Source organism: Oncorhynchus mykiss, chromosome 18 (genome assembly GCF_057628025.1).
Source record: "Oncorhynchus mykiss isolate SJ-2025 chromosome 18, ASM5762802v1, whole genome shotgun sequence".
In the NCBI taxonomy this organism is placed as follows: domain Eukaryota; kingdom Metazoa; phylum Chordata; class Actinopteri; order Salmoniformes; family Salmonidae; genus Oncorhynchus; species Oncorhynchus mykiss.
In genome coordinates, this window is record NC_143039.1 from 75,297,738 (window position 1) to 75,319,578 (window position 21,841).

The 21,841-nt window shown below is 43.5% G+C and overlaps 1 protein-coding gene across 1 annotated transcript; it reads right to left on the bottom strand.

Annotated features, from left to right (window-relative positions):
- Positions 1-1,179: 1,179 nt before the first annotated feature.
- On the bottom strand, positions 1,180-18,158 carry txlna (taxilin alpha). Its single transcript, XM_036953590.2, has 12 exons — positions 18,064-18,158; positions 17,202-17,404; positions 8,880-9,317; positions 8,505-8,596; positions 7,332-7,502; positions 5,445-5,510; positions 5,150-5,278; positions 4,616-4,735; positions 4,133-4,207; positions 3,923-4,015; positions 3,417-3,512; positions 1,180-2,939 (listed from the first exon to the last, which is right to left on the bottom strand). Exons 2-12 carry the CDS (start codon positions 17,392-17,394, stop codon positions 2,628-2,630), a joined length of 1,785 nt encoding a protein of 594 aa, XP_036809485.2. The 5' UTR covers positions 17,395-17,404; positions 18,064-18,158; the 3' UTR covers positions 1,180-2,627.
- Between the last annotated feature and the right edge of the window lie 3,683 nt (positions 18,159-21,841).

Consider the following 21,841-nt stretch of genomic DNA (forward strand, 5'->3'; position numbering starts at 1 on the left):
ATGAACGATCACGTTCGCAAAGACAGCCAGCAGGAAACCGTTAAAACATTTTACATCGGAACCAACGTTGTAGAATGAAATTGAAAAGCACGTAATACGAGTGTGGAATGTAAATAAAGATGTAAAAACCGAACACAATCCTCTCATCACCTCCCACCATAGCTATCAGGGCTTATCTCATCTCTGAAACATATTGTGGGAATGAGGAGGAACGTCAAATTGGTCAATGAATGCTTAAAATGAAAATAAATAAAAAAATATATACATATATATATATAGCGGTGTTTTGACTCTTCCTTAGAGATATATATATATATAGAGCGGTGTTTTGACTCTTCCTTAGATATATATATATATATATAGAGCGGTGTTTTGACTCTTCCTTAGATATATATATATATATAGAGCGGTGTTTTGACTCTTCCTTAGAGATATATATATATATATATAGAGCGGCGTTTTGACTCTTCCTTAGAGATATATATATATATATATATATATATATATATATATATATAGAGCGGTGTTTTGACTCTTCCTTAGAGAGATATATATATATAGAGCGGTGTTTTGACTCTTCCTTAGATATATATATATATATATAGAGCGGTGTTTTGACTCTTCCTTAGATATATATATATATATATATAGAGCGGTGTTTTGACTCTTCCTTAGAGATTATATATATATATATATATATAGCGGTGTTTTGACTCTTCCTTAGATATATATATATATATATATAGAGCGGTGTTTTGACTCTTCCTTAGAGATTATATATATATATATATATATAGCGGTGTTTTGACTCTTCCTTAGAGATATATATATATAGCGGTGTTTTGACTCTTCCTTAGATATATATATATATATATATATATATATATATAGCGGTGTTTTGACTCTTCCTTAGATATATATATTTATTTTTGAAACAGTTGCATATCAAACAAATACAATGTATAAACTCTTTGCAACATAAAGGAGGTCCAGAGTACAGCATGATATTAAGCAGAGTCGAGGTCAATTCCAATTGAAAACTATTGAGGACAATTGAACGGAATTAAAAAACCCAACACCGCTATAAAAGAAGCAACCCAAAACCAAAACGAAAAGAACAAGGCGATTTTGTCTAATCTTCCGGGTGTATTCATTAGTACAAACCGTAACAAAACATTATTGCAGCGGAAAACATTAAGCAATGAAAACAATTTTTCTTGGACAAATTCAGCTCAGGTCCCTCCTCATTTTTATTTATTTTTTTTTTTATTTTACCTTTATTTAACCAGGCAAGTCAGTTAAGAACAAATTCTTATTTTCAATGACGGCCTGGGAACAGTGGGTTAACTGCCTGTTCAGGGGCAGAACGACAGATTTGTACCTTGTCAGCTCGGGGGTTTGAACTCGCAACCTTCCGGTTACTAGTCCAACGCTCTAACCACTAGGCTACCCTGCCGGCCACCCTGCCGGCTATTTCACCCCCCCCCCCCCCCCATTTGCTTCCGGGTTGGTTCCTCGTGGTCTAAGAGCATTTTGTGTGGATCCAACGATACTGTAAGATTCATAAAGAATATCTACACCATCCCTTTAAGTGTTTTGATGCTCTGGACCTAAACAAGGACGTCTAAAATGGAACGAAAGTGACCCTTTTGCAAGATTATCCCCAACCTAGATATTATACACTCTGCTCTCTGTGCCGAAGGAAAGGTCAGGTGATTCCTACATGCGCTGATGAGTTAGCCATGCTTTCAGTGTGTTCAACTTAAAAAAATATAAATCCTAGAATTCAAGTTTAACTGTGGCCGTACATTTGCAGATTCACTATATCTTAACCTCTATGACTGACAGACACGCGCACACACACGAAAAAGAGGGACTGATGGAGACAAGCACACACACGAAAAACCCTCCTGTCCCAACATCTTTACTGTAGATTTACCTTCCTAAGCAGCCAGTGTCCCAAATACCACACTATTCCAACAGAGCTCTGGTGAAAAGTAGTGCACTATATAGGGAATAGGGTTCCATAGGGCTCTGGTCTAAAGTAGTGCACTATATAGGGAATAGGGTTCCATAGGGCTCAGGTCTAAAGTAGTGCACTATATAGGGAATAGGGTTCCATAGGGCTCTGGTCTAAAGTAGTGCACTACATAGGGAATAGGGTGCCATTTGGGATGAAGCCTCTTTTTTTAAAGCTGGCTTTGCCTCGCATAAAAGCTGTGATTTCCATGAACATTTGTGTGCTAGAGTTCTCAAAAGGAAAATGTAAAAAGAAAAAGACCAAAAAACAAAACACACAGGATGAAGAACCTCCAATAATCGTCCCTGACTGACACCATCATCATCATCACCTTCAACTCTCCAGGAGCCACCAGAGTAGGTAGAAGCTGCTAACTGACTACAGATCCAGGGTCAGATGTTCTTGCACCGCTCTATTGGTTTTAAGTTGGACGTTAGGGAATCTGATCCTAGATCTGTGGTTAGGGGACAACTTTATCTAACTCTGGGGGAAATCATACAGACCCACACTCTTAACTCCCACATTAATAGTGGCTTGGCTTGCAGGCTGGTAGTTGGTAATCGGTCGGTGAAGGGGAGACTGAGCGGTGTTGCCCAGGCAAGAGGTCTCATTCCTGGGCAGTGAGGGTGGCTGCACAGGCCTGGTTCTCAGTGTCCAACTCTGGGCCACAGTGGCAGCCGTGGGAGCAGGGTATTGGGGAGCTAGGGGTGGTGGTGTCGGGGTCTGGGCTAGGCTCCTGGGAGTCTGTGGGGGGTAGGGAAGGGGATTCAGCCCCTGGGCTGTTGTCCCCGGGGCCGGTGCTCAGGCCCTGAACCTTCTTGCTGAGTTCGTTGCGTTCGTTCTGCAGCGCCCGGCAAAGCTTTTCCAACTTCCCTACCTTCCCCTGGAGGCTGTCAAACTCACGGTCCTGCAGAGTTTTCTACAGAAGGCACACAGATACACAAACTTACACTTAGTGTACAAAACATTAAGAACACCTCCTCTCCCCATGACATTTCACCTGGATTCACCTGGTCAGTCTATGATCCCTTATTGATGTCACTTGTTATATCCACTTCAAATCAGTGTAGATGAAGGGGAGGAGACGGGTTAAAAATGATTTTTCAGCCTTGAGACAATTGAGACATGGATTGTGTATATGTGCCATTCAGAGGGTGAATGGGCAAAAAAAATGTATTTAAGTGCTGTGTTATGGTACTAGGTGCCAGGCGCACCGGTTTGTGTCAAGAACTACAACGCTGCTGGGATTTTGTCACTCAACAGTTTCCTGTGTGTATCAAGAATGTTCCTAATGTTTCGTCCACTCGAGTGTATATCTTGCACTTTTCCCAACAAAACACAAAATACAGGCAAACCAATAGAAAAGGCCCCATTCAGTGAGTAAAACCCAGCCTACCTCCTCAGCCATGTTCAGCAGGGCCTTGTTGCTGCTCTCCCACCTGGAACGATACATGGTCGTCTCCTTCTCCAGCTTCTTGATCTTCTTCGTCATCTACGGACACACAGGGTCACATGATCACAGGGTCACATGACCACGGACTACAACCAAGACAGGCCATCTTCTGACCACAGACTACAACCAAGACAGGCCATCTTCTGACCACAGACTACAACCAAGACAGGCCATCTTCTGACCACAGACTACAACCAAGACAGACCATCTTCTGACCACAGACTACAACCAAGACAGACCATCTTCTGACCACAGACTACAACCAAGACAGACCATCTTCTGACCACAGACTACAACCAAGACAGACCATCTTCTGACCACAGACTACAACCAAGACAGACCATCTTCTGACCACGGACTACAACCAAGACAGACCATCTTCTGACCACGGACTACAACCAAGACAGACCATCTTCTGAGATCTCTGCTGATGTGTGACAGACACTCACCTTCTCCATCTCTTGTTTGAAAGTGGTGAACACCTCATTGCTCTTGGACAGAGTAGTCTGGAACTCCTCAAACTTCTCTGTGTATAAGGACAGCTGGATGGGCAGATGGGAAAGAGAGGAAGGTCAGTTCCAACACAGTAACTTCCCAGCTGGTTGTTTACCAGAGATGGGACAGAGTGGATGCATCTGAGAGCGTTCTTAAATAGACACCTGTTGTTTGAGATGGACTTCCTGCTGCTTCATCAGCTCACACATCCTCTGAGACTCGACCGCTTCCTTCAACAGCTGGAGAGAAGAGGAGACTAACATGAAATCAACCCTAACACATCGTCAGACTCGACCGCTTCCTTCAACAGCCGGAGAGACATCAGAAGACCAAAATAAAGAGTTGTGCCTTATTGCTTAAATCAAACCCACGAGGGGGGCGTTGCGTCATGGCTAAGAAAAGCCCTTAGCCGTGGTATATTGGCCAGATACCACAAACCCCCAAGGTGCCTTATTGCTATTATAAACTGGTTACCAAAGGTAATTGGAGCAGTACTAGTAAATGTTTTGTCATATTCGTGGTATACTTTCAGCCAATCAGCATTCAGGGCTCGAACCACCCAGTTTCTAATCCCACATGATATAGTCATTGAGTTGAACACGTTGACTAGAGTGTTCACCAAACAACCATATTCAATTGTTACTCACAAAGTCCTTCTCTCTGTGATGTCGGTCCTCAGACTCCAGGAGCAGTTCCTGAGCCTGTTGTAGCTTCGCATCCACCAACTGTTGCTGCAGATCCTTATGCTTGAACACCTTGTCAATGTGCTGAGAGAGGACAGGGGGTTATAATACTCACATGACCAGAACATCGTTAGACCTTTTCTGCAGTTGCACCTTGTGTGCTTTAGTTATGCAAGTAAATGTCCATGTCCTTCCTGGTAGAGCTGCAGCACTCCTGTCTGCTCCCCACTCCCATTCTCCCCACACCACACTCTCCCCACTCCAAACCACACTCTCCCCACTCCAAACCACTCCCACCAGTCTCACCACTCTCCCACCAGTCTCACCACTCTCCCACCAGTCTCACCACTCTCCCACCAGTCTCACCACTCTCCCACCAGTCTCCCACCACTCCAAACCACACTCCCACCACTCTCCACCCACTCTCCCACCACTCTCCACCCACTCTCCCACCACTCCAAACCACACTCCCACCATTCTCCCCACTCCAAAACACACCTCCTCTCGTAGTTCGTACTGTTGGATGAGTTTCTTGAGCTTCTCTGCTAGCTCAGAGTTCTCCAGCCTCAGACTGGCATTCCTCTCGTTATGCTGCTCCATCTGGGCCTGGATGTCATTCAGAGTCACCTGGGAACACACACACACACACAGGAACTAGAGGATGTTACATCATGATAAACAACCAGGAAGTGCTTGGCCTACTTCTCAACACTAATTGGGAGAAGATTGTGGCAATAAATCAAGGAAAGACTAGAGATTCATCCCTTCTTTACACACAATGCTAGTGGCTCACCTGGAAGTGTGATGTCACCACCTTCCTCTTCTCCTCCTCCACGCGTGCACGCTGTGTCCCGTCCTCCTGCAAGAGCAAGTTAGGTTTTAAAATGCACAGCTCCATTTTACTCCCAAAAAGTTGTTCACTTCATAAATCATTAAAAAATAAAAAAATAAACATTTTGGTTCACAAAGATAATGGTCCTAGCAATCAGAGAACTAGAAGACTCATCTTCTAGTTTTTGAAATGTGTAAGTGGGTTGGAGCAGGTCACTTTTGTCAAGTCGTTGAGCATCATTGGTTACCGCCTTTCGAGGGGTGTACCGCCTTTAGGGGGATAAAATTGTCAGACTTCAACTTAATCCTGCAGCCAATCCCCTGCATAGTGGGAGGCTCTGCAGTCAGCCAATCATTAGGCTGATTCTTCGCTGTTGAGACTGGTGTTTTGGGGGTACTATTTAATGAAGCTGCCAGTTGGACTTGTGAAGTGTCTGTTTCTCAAACTAGACACTCTAATGTACTTGTCCTCTTGCTCAGTTGTGCACCGGGGCCTCCCACTCCTCTTTCTATTCTGGTTAGAGCCAGTTTGCTCTGTTCTGTGAAGGGAGTAGTACACAGCGATGAACGAGATATTCAGTTTCTTGGCAATTTCTTGCATGGAACAGCCTTCATTTCTCAGAACAAGAATAGACTGATGAGTTTCAGAAGGTCTTCGTTTCTGGCCATTTTGAGCCTGTAATTGAACCCACAAATGCTCCAGATTCTCAACTAGTCTAAAGGCCAGTTTTATTGCGTCTTTAATCAAGACAACATTTTTCAGCTGTGCTAACATAACTGCAAAAGGGTTTTCTAATGATCAATTAGCCTTTTAAAATGACAAACTTGGATTAGCTGACACAACGTGCCATTGGAACACAGGACTGATGGTTGTTGATAATGGGCCTCTGTACGCCTATGTAGATATTCCATTAAAAATCTGCCGCTTCCAGCTACAATAGACATTTACAACATTAACAATGTCTACACTGTATTTCTGATCAACTTGATGTTATTTTAATGGACAAAAACTGTGCTCTTTCAAAAAGGACATTTCTAAGTGACCCCAAACTTTTGAAAGAAAGTGTAAATTAATGTGATATTTAAGGCTCTTTATCAATAATTGATTATACAATTTACAAACATGATTCCAGTTTGTGAGTCTATGATTTGGGGGTTGGAGACGTGTGTATTTTGACATTATCAAGAAAATGTTATTTTTTTTTAAGCAATGGCAACACTGCCATGTTGATCTGAGCCTTCTTGTTGGAAAACCACATTGGTGTCCAACTTTCGGCTGTCGCAAATGCACCTCCCCCGACTTATCTGCAGTTGGTTGCTTTAGAGTGACTCCTATGTGAGCTCCGCCCTCTCTGTCTGACCTTTGACTGAGTCACACTGTGCTGGCCTGAATACCCGACTTACGCCACACTGTGCTGGCCCGTCCTTTCCAGCAGTGTTCAAGCAACAATGGTGGCCAGCACATTCAAGCTCAGCCCGGTTTGGCTCAGGAGTGTGAAAAAGGTACAGCTTCATCATCCTTTACCTCAGGGATCATTACCTAGATTCAGCCAAGGGGCGGTTTTTATTCTTGAGCAGATGGTCAAGGGACCGGAACATAATTTTTGAATAATTTGTAGACAGCAAATTGAACTGCAAGAAGCCCAAACAGATGTTTGACTAAAACATAAGTTCATACCTTATAAGTTAAATATATATATTATATATATTTGTATACGATCAGATCTCTCTATTATGCGTGGGAATACTTTGGAACAGATTTACAGCTCGGTAAACTTTGGGGGCCCAAATTAATATCACCCGGGGCCAAATTCGGCCTGGGTGCCACCAGTTGGGGAATCCTGCCAACCTTGAGTGTGCGGTTGTGTCTCTGCAGCTCCCTACAGAGTGACTCCAGTTTGCTGCGTGCCAGGATAGCCTTGCTGTGTTCCTTCTTTAGGTGGTCTGTCTCCTGCACCAGCTGAGACTGTTTCTTCTGTAGGACCCGCATTTGCTTCTGACTGTTTCGCTGCTCCTCCAGCTGCGCACGCGCACACACACACACACAGAGAGAAATTAGAGTTTAATTTATAAAAACACTATTAAATGTTGAACTAATAATAATAAAACATTAAAACTCCAGTACACTTAAATGAAAAGCCATTGATAAAATGGCTACAATGAGACAAATGAAGGCTAGAGGGGAAACAAACAAGGCTGCCAAGGGTGGCTGGGTGTGTTAGCCATGTCCTTGTCCAGTAAAGACCCTCCACCAGCCAGCCTCCCTCCCCTCCACCAGCCAGCCAGCCTCCCTCCACCAGCCAGCCAGCCTCCCTCCCCCCACCAGCCAGCCTCCCTCCCCTCCACCAGCCAGCCTCCCTCCCTCCCCTCCACCAGCCAGCCTCCCTCCCTCCCCTCCACCAGCCAGCCTCCCTCCCTCCCCTCCACCAGCCAGCCTCCCTCCCTCCCCTCCACCAGCCAGCCTCCCTCCCCTCCACCAGCCAGCCTCCCTCCCCTCCACCAGCCAGCCTCCCTCCCCTCCACCAGCCAGCCTCCCTCCCCTCCACCAGCCAGCCTCCCTCCCCTCCACCAGCCAGCCTCCCTCCCCTCCACCAGCCAGCCTCCCTCCCCTCCACCAGCCAGCCTCCCTCCCTCCCTCCCCCTCTGGGCTCCCTCCCCTCCATCAGCCACATCCAGAAAAGGACTTAAAAACACATAGGCCTGTCACACATACACCCCCTTGATCAGTTACATACACTGCTGCAATCTATCACGTAATCACACGTTATGGACACACAGGACAGACCTGCATCACACATTCAGAAATCAGCAATAAATCCACGACTCATTCCCACATGGGAAAGCGCCCTGACAGACAGACAGACAAAACAAACTACTACTGGCTGATACACAGATGGAGGCTAGATATAAAAGAGGGCTGCTAGCATGCTAAAATGAAACAAATAAAAAAGTTAATTTACTAAACCAACAGCCTTCGAGCCACACACACCACACCAGAGACTTTATTAGAGTCACTACTAACCAGATCAGCATACTTCTTACAGAGGCCTGCCAGTTTCTCTTCTGGTGTACTCAGAGTATTCAGGGTCTGCATCAGCAGGGTGATCTCTTTACCTGCAACACACAGGATGGGGGGGGGGGGGGGGGGCATTCAGTGCAACACCACCTCATCACAACAGGTGCCTAGCAACACACAAGGGGAAGCTGTCCAGTCCTAAACCCCTAGCCACCACCTGTATGAATAAAGGAATCTAATGGATGACAGCTAGATATATTAGTGACCAATATGGATGGGTAAGAGCTCCATACTGTTCTTCCGGACCAGGATCCAACGACAAGCACCTAGGAATACACCCTAGGGGTTGATTTCAGACAGAGCAACAGAACCAGTCCTTACCCAGACCCTTCACCTTCTTCTTGTCCTGAGTCTTTGCCTTCTCCGCTCCGCAGGCGTTCATTTTGACATCCTCTGGCTTCACGTCCAGCTCCTTCTCATTGGCCAGGCCGTTGAGCACAGGGCCGTGTGATTGGCCGTTGGGCAGGTTAACCCCGTCTTCCCCGTTGTCCTCCAGACAGTAGGTGTTGAGGATGTCCTCCAGCTGGCGGCTCAGCTCCTCAGCCATGTCACACTGAGACGACACCCCCTCCGCTGCAGTAGAGACGGGTACGGGGTCTGCTATAGTAGAGACTGGGACGGGGTCTGCTATAGTAGAGACTGGGACGGGGTCGGGGTCTGCTATAGTAGAGACTGGGACGAAAGCAGGCTCTTCTACAGGTGGGACCGCGGGGAGAGCTGCAGACTCTGCTGTGTTGGGAACGGCAGACACCTCACCCACTAGACACAGAAGGGAAGGACAAATATGTTATTACAACATTAGCTAAGGTGTACCGGATGTATGGAAGCATTAACTTATCACCTTCACAATATATGGCTATGCTACTGCCATAGTTGTGATACTTTGCAGTCCTGCTTATGTGTACTGAGGTTGAAGGGTGGGAACCCAGTTACTGAGATTTACCACCTCAAATCACTCCCTTTACCCAGGATAAATAACGGAGAAGTATTTTTAAAAAGAACAGCATGTCGTGAAATGGAACTGTAATGTTTAAATCTGGCTTCTTTACATGATGAATCATAAAACACTCCATCTCCGGGCGCAGGACAGGCGGCCCATCTCCGGGCGGGGGGGGACAGGCGGCCCATCTCCGGGTGGAGTGAGTTACCAATGCACGTAGACCTATCATGGTAACGTTTTCTTCTTGTGACAGGTAGGCCTACATTTGCTGCTGCATAGCCTATACTACAGTAATATAAAGAACGAATGTCTAATTTACCCATCTCTATCTGGCTTTCTGGGGTCACATTTTTTAGTAAAGAATTTTTTCATTGCAGCTGCAGAGTTTTAAAACTTCACTTGAATATCGTTGCTTTATATCAGTACACTCGCGAGCACACTCTCAACCTCTCCCCAAAAACCCCATTAAAGCAGCACTCAAAACACAGACACACACACTAGCCGACCCCTTTCAGGTAATAAACTCAATGCAGAATTAGCCTTATATTTAGTTCATTAACGATGGGTTAAGCAAAATGAGCTCGTAACTACGCCTTTAGCACCTGTTTCTTGAGCAATACACACACCTCTGCTCCACTGGCCCCTCTCTTTAAAAAAAAAAAAAAACCTTCCTTAGCTCTTGGGGTCCCATGCAGGAAAAGCTAGATTAGAGTAGCTTGCCGGAAATCGTTGTTTGTAGCTTTTCTTCTACCAAAAGACTATTCGAAGAGGGTCTCAAGCTCGTTTGCTGAATGTTAAGTACAGCAGCCAACAGAACTCACAGGTAAGTTTGAAAGAAGAGCAAACATGCAATGGTGGTAGGCTATAGCAGTTATTTTTTCAGACCCATAACCATTCAGATGGTGGTAGACTATAGCAGTTATTAATTCAGACCCATAACCATTCAGATGGTGGTAGACTATAGGAGTTATTAATTCAGACCCATAACCATTCAGAAGGTGGTAGACTATAGCAGTTATTAATTCAGACCCATAACCATTCAGATGGTGGTAGACTATAGGAGTTATTAATTCAGACCCATAACCATTCAGATGGTGGTAGACTATAGGAGTTATTAATTCAGACCCATAACCATTCAGATGGTGGTAGACTATAGCAGTTATTAATTCAGACCCATAACCATTCAGATGGTGGTGGGCTATAGGAGTTATTAATTCAGACCCATAACCATTCAGACCCATAACCATTCAGATATCGGTAGACTATAGGAGTTATTAATTCAGACGCATAACCATTCAGATGGTGGTGGGCTATAGCAGTTATTAATTCAGACCCGTAACCATTCAGATGGTGGTAGACTATAGGAGTTATTAATTCAGACCCATAACCATTCAGATGGTGGTAGGCTATAGCAGTTATTTATTCAGACCCGTAACCATTCCGATGGTGGTAGACTATAGGAGTTATTTATTCAGATCCATAACCATTCAGATGGTGGTAGACTATAGGAGTTATTAATTCAGACCCATAACCATTCAGATGGTGGTAGACTATAGAGGTTATTATTTCAGACCCATAACCATTCAGATGGTGGTAGACTATAGGAGTTGTTCATTCAGACGCATAACCATTCAGATGGTGGTAGACTATAGCAGTTATTAATTCAGACCCATAACCATTCAGATGGTGGTGGGCTATAGGAGTTATTATTTCAGACCCATAACCATTCAGATGGTGGTAGACTATAGGAGTTGTTCATTCAGACGCATAACCATTCAGATGGTGGTAGACTATAGCAGTTATTAATTCAGACCCATAACCATTCAGATGGTGGTGGGCTATAGGAGTTATTAATTCAGACCCATAACCATTCAGATGGTGGTAGACTATAGGAGTTGTTTATTCAGATCCATAACCATTCAGATGGTGGTAGACTATAGCAGTTATTAATTCAGACCCATAACCATTCAGATGGTGGTAGACTATAGCAGTTATTAATTCAGACCCATAACCATTCAGATGGTGGTAGACTATAGCAGTTATTAATTCAGACCCATAACCATTCAGGTGGTGGTAGGCTATAGCAGTTATTAATTCAGACCCATAACCATTCAGATGGTGGTAGACTATAGGAGTTATTAATTCAGACCCATAACCATTCAGATGGTGGTAGACTATAGCAGTTATTAATTCAGACCCATAACCATTCAGATGGTGGTGGGCTATAGGAGTTATTAATTCAGACCCATAACCATTCAGATGGTGGTGGGCTATAGGAGTTATTAATTCAGACCCATAACCATTCAGATGGTGGTAGACTATAGGAGTTGTTCATTCAGACGCATAACCATTCAGATGGTGGTAGACTATAGGAGTTGTTCATTCAGACCCATAACCATTCAGATGGTGGTAGACTATAGCAGTTATTAATTCAGACCCATAACCATTCAGACCCATAACCATTCAGATGGTGGTGGGCTATAGGAGTTATTAATTCAGACCCATAACCATTCAGACCCATAACCATTCAGATGGTGGTAGACTATAGGAGTTATTAATTCAGACCCATAACCATTCAGATGGTGGTAGACTACAGCAGTTATTTATTCAGACCCATAACCATTCAGATGGCGGTAGGCTATAGCAGTTATTAATTCAGACCCATAACCATTCAGATGGTGGTAGACTATAGCAGTTATTAATTCAGACCCATAACCATTCAGATGGTGGTAGACTATAGGAGTTGTTTATTCAGACACATAACCATTCAGATGGTGGTAGGCTATAGGAGTTATTTATTCAGACCCATAACCATTCAGATGGTGGTAGACTATAGGAGTTGTTCATTCAGACACATAACCATTCAGATGGTGGTAGGCTATAGCAGTTATTAATTCAGACCCATAACCATTCAGATGGTGGTAGGCTATAGCAGTTATTAATTCAGACCCATAACCATTCAGATGGTGGTAGGCTATAGCAGTTATTAATTCAGACCCATAACCATTCAGATGGTGGTAGACTATAGCAGTTATTTATTCAGACCCATAACCATTCAGACCCATAACCATTCAGATGGTGGTAGACTATAGGAGTTGTTCATTCAGACGCATAACCATTCAGATGGTGGTAGACTATAGCAGTTATTAATTCAGACCCATAACCATTCAGACGCATAACCATTCAGATGGTGGTAGACTATAGCAGTTATTAATTCAGACCCATAACCATTCAGACCCATAACCATTCAGATGGTGGTAGACTATAGGAGTTATTAATTCAGACCCATAACCATTCAGATGGTGGTAGACTATAGCAGTTATTAATTCAGACCCATAACCATTCAGATGGTGGTAGACTATAGCAGTTATTTATTCAGACCCATAACCATTCAGATGGCGGTAGGCTATAGCAGTTATTAATTCAGACCCATAACCATTCAGATGGCGGTAGGCTATAGCAGTTATTAATTCAGACCCATAACCATTCAGATGGTGGTAGACTATAGCAGTTATTAATTCAGACCCATAACCATTCAGATGGTGGTAGACTATAGGAGTTGTTTATTCAGACACATAACCATTCAGATGGTGGTAGGCTATAGGAGTTATTTATTCAGACCCATAACCATTCAGATGGTGGTAGACTATAGGAGTTGTTCATTCAGACGCATAACCATTCAGATGGTGGTAGGCTATAGCAGTTATTTATTCAGACCCATAACCATTCAGACCCATAACCATTCAGATGGTGGTAGACTATAGCAGTTATTAATTCAGACCCATAACCATTCAGATGGTGGTAGACTATAGCAGTTATTAATTCAGACCCATAACCATTCAGATGGTGGTAGGCTATAGCAGTTATTAATTCAGACCCATAACCATTCAGACCCATAACCATTCAGATGGTGGTAGGCTATAGCAGTTATTTATTCAGACCCATAACCATTCAGATGGTGGTAGACTATAGCAGTTATTAATACAGACCCATAACCATTCAGACCCATAACCATTCAGATGGTGGTAGGCTATAGCAGTTATTTATTCAGACCCATAACCATTCAGATGGTGGTAGGCTATAGCAGTTATTAATTCAGACCCATACCCATTCAGATGGTGGTAGACTATAGGAGTTATTAATTCAGATCCATAACCATTCAGATGGTGGTAGACTGTAGCAGTTATTAATTCAGACCCATAACCATTCAGATGGTGGTAGACTATAGCAGTTATTAATTCAGACCCATAACCATTCAGATGGTGGTAGACTATAGCAGTTATTAATTCAGACCCATAACCATTCAGATGGTGGTAGGCTATAGCAGTTATTAATTCAGACCCATAACCATTCAGATGGTGGTAGGCTATAGGAGTTATTTATTCAGACCCATAACCATTCAGATGGTGGTAGACTATAGGAGTTGTTCATTCAGACGCATAACCATTCAGATGGTGGTAGGCTATAGCAGTTATTTATTCAGACCCATAACCATTCAGACCCATAACCATTCAGATGGTGGTAGACTATAGCAGTTATTAATTCAGACCCATAACCATTCAGATGGTGGTAGACTATAGCAGTTATTAATTCAGACCCATAACCATTCAGATGGTGGTAGGCTATAGCAGTTATTAATTCAGACCCATAACCATTCAGACCCATAACCATTCAGATGGTGGTAGGCTATAGCAGTTATTTATTCAGACCCATAACCATTCAGATGGTGGTAGACTATAGCAGTTATTAATACAGACCCATAACCATTCAGACCCATAACCATTCAGATGGTGGTAGGCTATAGCAGTTATTTATTCAGACCCATAACCATTCAGATGGTGGTAGGCTATAGCAGTTATTAATTCAGACCCATACCCATTCAGATGGTGGTAGACTATAGGAGTTATTAATTCAGATCCATAACCATTCAGATGGTGGTAGACTGTAGCAGTTATTAATTCAGACCCATAACCATTCAGATGGTGGTAGACTATAGCAGTTATTAATTCAGACCCATAACCATTCAGATGGTGGTAGACTATAGCAGTTATTAATTCAGACCCATAACCATTCAGATGGTGGTAGGCTATAGCAGTTATTAATTCAGACCCATAACCATTCAGATGGTGGTAGACTATAGGAGTTATTTATTCAGATCCATAACCATTCAGATGGTGGTAGACTGTAGCAGTTATTAATTCAGACCCATAACCATTCAGATGGTGGTAGACTATAGCAGTTATTAATTCAGACCCATAACCATTCAGATGGTGGTAGACTATAGCAGTTATTAATTCAGACCCATAACCATTCAGACCCATAACCATTCAGATGGTGGTAGGCTATAGCAGTTATTTATTCAGACCCATAACCATTCAGATGGTGGTAGACTATAGCAGTTATTAATTCAGACCCATAACCATTCAGACCCATAACCATTCAGATGGTGGTAGACTATAGGAGTTGTTCATTCAGACGCATAACCATTCAGATATCGGTAGACTATAGGAGTTGTTCATTCAGACGCATAACCATTCAGATGGTGGTAGACTATAGGAGTTGTTTATTCAGACCCATAACCATTCAGATAGTGGTAGACTATAGGAGTTGTTCATTCAGACACATAACCATTCAGATGGTGGTAGACTATAGGAGTTGTTCATTCAGACGCATAACCATTCAGATGGCGGTAGACTATAGCAGTTATTTATTCAGACCCATAACCATTCAGATGGTGGTAGACTATAGGAGTTGTTTATTCAGACCCATAACCATTCAGATGGTGGTAGGCTATAGGAGTTATTAATTCAGACCCATAACCATTCAGACCCATAACCATTCAGATGGTGGTAGACTATAGGAGTTGTTCATTCAGACGCATAACCATTCAGATGGCGGTAGACTATAGGAGTTGTTCATTCAGACGCATAACCATTCAGATGGTGGTAGACTATAGCAGTTATTAATTCAGACCCATAACCATTCAGATGGTGGTAGGCTATAGCAGTTATTAATTCAGACCCATTACCATTCAGATGGTGGTAGACTATAGCAGTTATTAATTCAGACCCATAACCATTCAGATGGTGGTAGGCTATAGCAGTTATTAATTCAGACCCATAACCATTCAGATGGTGGTAGACTATAGGAGTTATTAATTCAGACCCATAACCATTCAGATGGTGGTAGACTATAGCAGTTATTAATTCAGACCCATAACCATTCAGATGGTGGTAGACTACAAGAGTTGTTCATTCAGACCCATAACCATTCAGATGGTGGTAGACTATAGGAGTTGTTCATTCAGACGCATAACCATTCAGATGGTGGTAGACTATAGGAGTTGTTCATTCAGACCCATAACCATTCAGATGGTGGTAGGCTATAGCAGTTATTTATTCAGACCCATAACCATTCAGATGGTGGTAGGCTATAGCAGTTATTTATTCAGACCCATAACCATTCGTGAACAGAAGTGAAAGCCTCCTGCATCTAATTCTAGTCCTATATTATTCAAGGATGTCATTAGAATGATGAAGGTAAGGACAATGAAACATACTTTCATTTAACATTTGAAAGTGAGGAAGGAAGCAACAATACATAGAGGTAGGCTAATAACAGGGGAACTATTATGAAAGATATATATACACACATACCACACACACACACACGAGTCAGCCTAATAATACAAATAGGCCCATTTATATTTTAAATGAAAAACAAATTCTCTAGCCTATACTTGTAACTTTGGGTGGCGCAGAAATTGTCTCAGCGTCAGCTGGGTTAGGGGATTAAAAAAAAAAAAAAACACAAGAACCTTTATTTAACTAGGCAAGTCAGTTAAGAACAAATATTTTTTTTTTACAATGACGGCCTACCCCGGCCAAACCTGGACGAAGCTGGGCCAATTGTGCACCGCCCTACAGGACTCCCAATCACAGCTGGATGTGATGCAGCCTGGATTCGAACCAGGTACCGGACGGTTTGAAAATAAGAATTTGTTCTTAACCGAGTCGCCTAGTCAAATAAAAGGTTCAATTAAATAACTTTTGTAGGCCGCATGTGCTGCACGAGAATCATGTTCTCTCCCTGCTTTATCACGGTTTGAAGGATGTGCGTAATTCCAGTCCCAACAATACAGTTCACACCCAAAACGATAAACCTACTGAAGCTAGTTTCATTTATTTACCCAAGAGAGCCCCTGATCTAGCCACATCTATGAGCTTTTATGTTTTTCTGTATTGGATAACGGTACAATCATTTGGGCTTTTTTGGGGCTTGGGCTCATGAAATGTCTAATGTAGGGCAGACAAAGTGTATTTAATGTATGGCTCATCAGGATCCGCTTAGCATCAGGCTTGAATTTTCAATCAGAAAAGTGATTTATTCTCCGGATGGAACATTTGTAAAAAATAGCATGAAAATTTCCAACCCTAAAGTGTAAACAAGAATTCAGTGTCATGGGCGTTGTTGAAGGTTCCTAGCGCAATAGACGTGGAGTTACGTTCATTATTTTAATACTGCAAAACTTGACACGTTGTGGCTGAAAGATGTGATAGCTACACAAAACTATAGTGACAAATAGCCAACCCTGTCAAAAGATGTTGACCATAAACATTGAAAATTGGTGCATTTGACTAGCGTTATTAGTTCCATCACATCTGTGACAACCAGTGTCACCTAGGACACAGTGCTAACGTTACCTGAACTTTCAGCCCCATCAATCTGTGAAGGCCTGTCTGGCTCTTTAGGGCTGACAGTATCTATAACGTCTTTTGGGCTACTGGTCTCTGTAACGTCTTTTGCCGCTGTGCTTCCCTCCATCTCTCCAGTGCCAGGTGGTGGAGCCGCGTCACTGCCCTGCGTGGCCGACTCTTCCGTGTCCTGTTTCTTCATGATGAAATGCCTGAAACATAGTATTCAAAAAAATGGTAATCGATTATTATGTTTGTATATGGAAAAATCGAACTGTGCCGTTTCTGTTACAGATCCGAATATTCAAATGTTCGCTGGCTATTATAAAACACATGTTGCACCTGCACTTGAGAAAAGCAAGAAACGTAACTGCCAAACGTCTAGTTTAAACCTTTAAGTTAGCTAGCTTTCGGTCAGTTGGTCACCAATAATCACGCTTATACTAATGTAAAATGTATCTGAAATGGCGAACGACAGTTTACGTTAGTTAGCCAAGTTACCAGCATAGCAACGAATTCATGTGGACGAAGTTACATTTTCAACACGGCCAAAGTCTAGCTAGCTATATGCTAGCTAGTGGAAGAGTTAACAATTTTGGAAAGTCGTCAAGCAAGTGAAACAATACCCCTTCTATTAGAAACCAAAACACACAACTTAGCTACTAGAAAGTGAAACTAGTTTAACAAATGACAGTGCCGTTTAGAAGAGTTCGCAAGCTAGCTAAGTTCGCTAGTTAGCATTTTGCTTTCTAGCTTGGCTCTACGCTAGGGAACAAACCAAAGAAACACGACACCTCATATGGCACAGTCATTATTAATTCGTTGGGATAAGCTTTAGGTAATTTATTAGAAAATAAAAATTTCGGTTTACCTTCTTCCAACTCTATAAATACACGTCTCTGTTGCCTGCTGCTTTTCCTCCTACCAACCGTGACAGGAAATACACAAGACACAACGGAAGTGCGTAGGTAACAATTGCGGGTAAGTGGAATATGTCGTTCAAACGCCCTACTCAGAACTACAAAAACTTTTATTCACGGTTTCGAAACTGAACAAAAATATAAACGCAACATGCAACAATTTTAACAACTTTACTGAGTTACAGTACCTATAAGGATATCAGTTAATTTAAATAAATTCATAAATCCCTAATCTATGGATTTCACATGACTGGGCAGGGGTGCAGCCATGGGTGGGCCAGGGAGGGCATAGGCCCACCCTCTTGGGAGCCAGCCCAGCGCATCTGAATTATTTTTTCCCAACAAAAAGGCTTTATTCCAAACAGAAATACTCCTCAGTTTCATCAGCTGTCCGGATGGCTGGTCTCAGATGATACTCCAGGTGAAGAAGCCAGATTTTTTTATTTCACCTTTATTTAACCAGGTAGGCAAGTTGAGAACAAGTCCTCATTTACAACTGCGACCTGGCCAAGATAAAGCAAAGCAGTTCGACACATATAACAACACAGAGTTACACATGGAGTAAAACAAACATACAGTCAATAATACAGTAGAAAAATATGTCTATATACAATGTGAGCAAATGAGGTGAGATAAGGGAGGTAAAGGCAAAAAAAAGGCCATGGTGGCAAAGTAAATACAATATAGCAATTAAAACACTGGAGTGGTAGATTTGACAGTAGATGAGTGTGCAAAGTAGAAATACTAGGGTGCAAAGGAGCAAAATAAATAAATACAGCAAGGGAGAGGCAGTTGTTTGGGCTATTTATAGATGGGCTATGTACAGGTGCAGTGATCTGTGAGCTGCTCTGACAGCTTGTGCTTAAAGCTAGTGAGGGAGATGTGTTCCCAGTTTCAGAGATTTGTGTAGTCCGTCCCAGTCATTGGCAGCAGAGAACTGGAAGGAGAGGCGGCCAAAGGAGGAATTGGCTTTGGGGGTGACAAGTGAGATATACTTGCTGGAATGCGTGCTACAGGTGGGTACTGCTATGGTGACCAGTGAGCTGAGATAATTCGGGACTTTACCTAGCAGGGTCTTGTAGATGACCTGGAGCCAGTGGGTTTGGCGACAAGTATGAAGCGAGGGCCAGCCAACGAGAGCGTACAGGTCGCAGTGGTGGGTAGTATATGGGGCTTTGGTGACAAAACGGATTGCACTGTGATAGACTGCATCCAATTTGTTGAGTAGGGTATTGGAGGCTATTGTAAATTACATCGCCAAAGTCGAGGATTGGTAGGATGGTCAGTTTTACGAGGGTATGTTTGGCAGCATGAGTGAAGGATGCTTTGTTGCGAAATAGGAAGCCAATTCTAGATTTAACTTTGGATTTGAGATGTTTTATGTGAGTCTGGAAGGAGAGTTTACAGGCTAACCAGACACCTAGGTATTTATAGTTGTCCACATATTCTAAGTCAGAACCGTCCAGAGTAGTGATGCTGGAGGAGAGAGCAGGTGCAGGCCGCGATCGGTTGAAGAGCATGCATTTAGTTTTACTTGTATTTAAGAGCAGTTGGAGACCACGGAAGGAGAGTTGTATGGCATTGAAGCTCGTCTGGAGGGTTGTTAACACAGTGTCCAAAGAAGGGCCAGAAGTTTACAGAATGGTGTTGTCTGCGTAGAGGTGGATCAGAAACTCACCAGCAGCAAGAGCGACATCATTGATGTATACAGAGAAGAGAGTCGGCCCAAGAATTGAACCCTGTGGCACCCCCATAGAGAATGCCAGAGGCCCGAACAACAGGCCCTCAGATTTGACACACTGAACTCCGTAGGAGAAGTAGTTGGTGAACCAGGCGAGGCAATCATTTGAGAAACCAAGGCTGTTGAGTCTGCTGATGAGGATGTGGTGATTGACAGAGTCGAAAGCCTTGGCCAAGGGGCCTCCCGGGTGGTGCAGTGGTTAAGGGCGCTGTACTGCAGCGCCAGCTGTGCCATCAGAGACTCTGGGTTCGCGCCCAGGCTCTGTCTTAACCTGCCGCGACCGGGAGGTCCGTGGGGTGACGCACAATTGGCCTAGCGTCGTTAGGGAGGGCTTGGCCGGTAGGGTTGTCCTTGTCTCATCGCGCACCAGAGACTCCTGTGGCGGGCCGGGCGCAGTGCGCACTAGCCAAGGTCGCCAGGTGCACGGTGTTTCCTCCGACACATTGGTGCGGCTGGCTTCCGGGTTGGATGCGCGCTGTGTTAAGAAGCAGTGCGGCTTGATTGGATTGTGTATCGGAGGACGCATGACTTTCAACCTTCGTCTCTCCCGAGCCCGTACGGGAGTTGTAGCGATGAGACAAGATATTAGCTACTAAAAACAATTGGATACCACGAAATTGGGGAGAAAAAGTAAAAAAAAAAAAAAGCCTTGGCCAGGTCAAAGAAGACGGCTGCACAGTATTGTTTCCTATCGATGGCGGTTAAGATATCGTTTAGGACCTTGAGCGTGGCTGAGGTGCACCCATGACCAGCTCTGAAACCAGATTGCATAGCGGAGAAGTTACGGTGGGATTCGAAATGGTTGGGGATATGTTTATTAACTTGGCTTTCAAAGACCTTAGAAAGGCAGGGTAGGATATATATAGGTCTGTAGAAGTTTGGGTCAAGAGTGTTCCCCCCTTTGAAGAGAGGGATGACCGCAGCTGCTTTCCAATCTTTGGGAATCTCAGACATGAGAGGTTGAACAGGCTAGTAATAGGGGTTGCAACAATTTCAGCCGATAACTTTAGAAAGAAAGGGTCTGTAGAGTGCAATTGGCAGTACGTCCAATCGGCCTCACACAGATTGTCTAGCCTGGCTGATTTGTGGGGTCCAGATTTTGCAGCTCTTTCAGAACATCAGCTAACTGCATTTGGGAGAAGGAGAAATGGGGAAGGCTTGGGCGAGTTGCTGTGGGGGGTGCAATGCTGTTGACCGGGGTAGGGGTAGCCAGGTAGAAAGCATGGCCAGCCATAGAAAAATGCTTATTGAAATTCTCAATTATAGTGGATTTATCGGTGGTGACAGAGTTTCCTATCCTCAGAGCAGTGGGCAGCTGGGAGGAGGTGCTCTTCATCTCCATGGACTTTACAATGTCCCAGAACTTTTTTGAGTTTGTGTTGCAGGAAGCAAATTTCTGCTCGAAAAAGCTAGCCTTAGCTTTTCTAACTGCCTGTGTATATTGGTTTCTAACTTCCCTGAAAAGTTGCATTTCACGGGGGCTGTTCGATGTGAATACAGAACGCCAGAGGATGTTTTTGTGTTGGTTAAGGGTAGTCAGGTCTGGAGAGAACCAAGAACCAAGATGTGGAGGTCCTGGGCTGGCGTGGTTTCAAATAGTCTGCGGTTGTGAGGCCAATTGGGCGTACTGCCAAATTCTGTAAAATGACAGAGGTGGCTTATGGTAGAGAAATTAACATTACATTCTCTCACAACAGCTGTGGTGGACATTCGCAGTCAGCATGCCAATTGCACCCTCCCTCAAAACTTGAGACATCTGTGGCATTGTGTTGTGTGACAAAACTGCACATTTTAGAGTGGCCTTTTATTGTCCACAGTACAAGGTGCACCTGTGTAATGATCATGCTGTTTAATCAGCTTCTTGATATGCCACACCTGTCAGGTGGATTGATTATTTTAGCGAAGAAGAAACGCTCACTAGCAGGGATGTAAACAAATTTGTGCACAACATTTGAGAGAAGTAAGCTTTTCGTGCACATGGAACATTT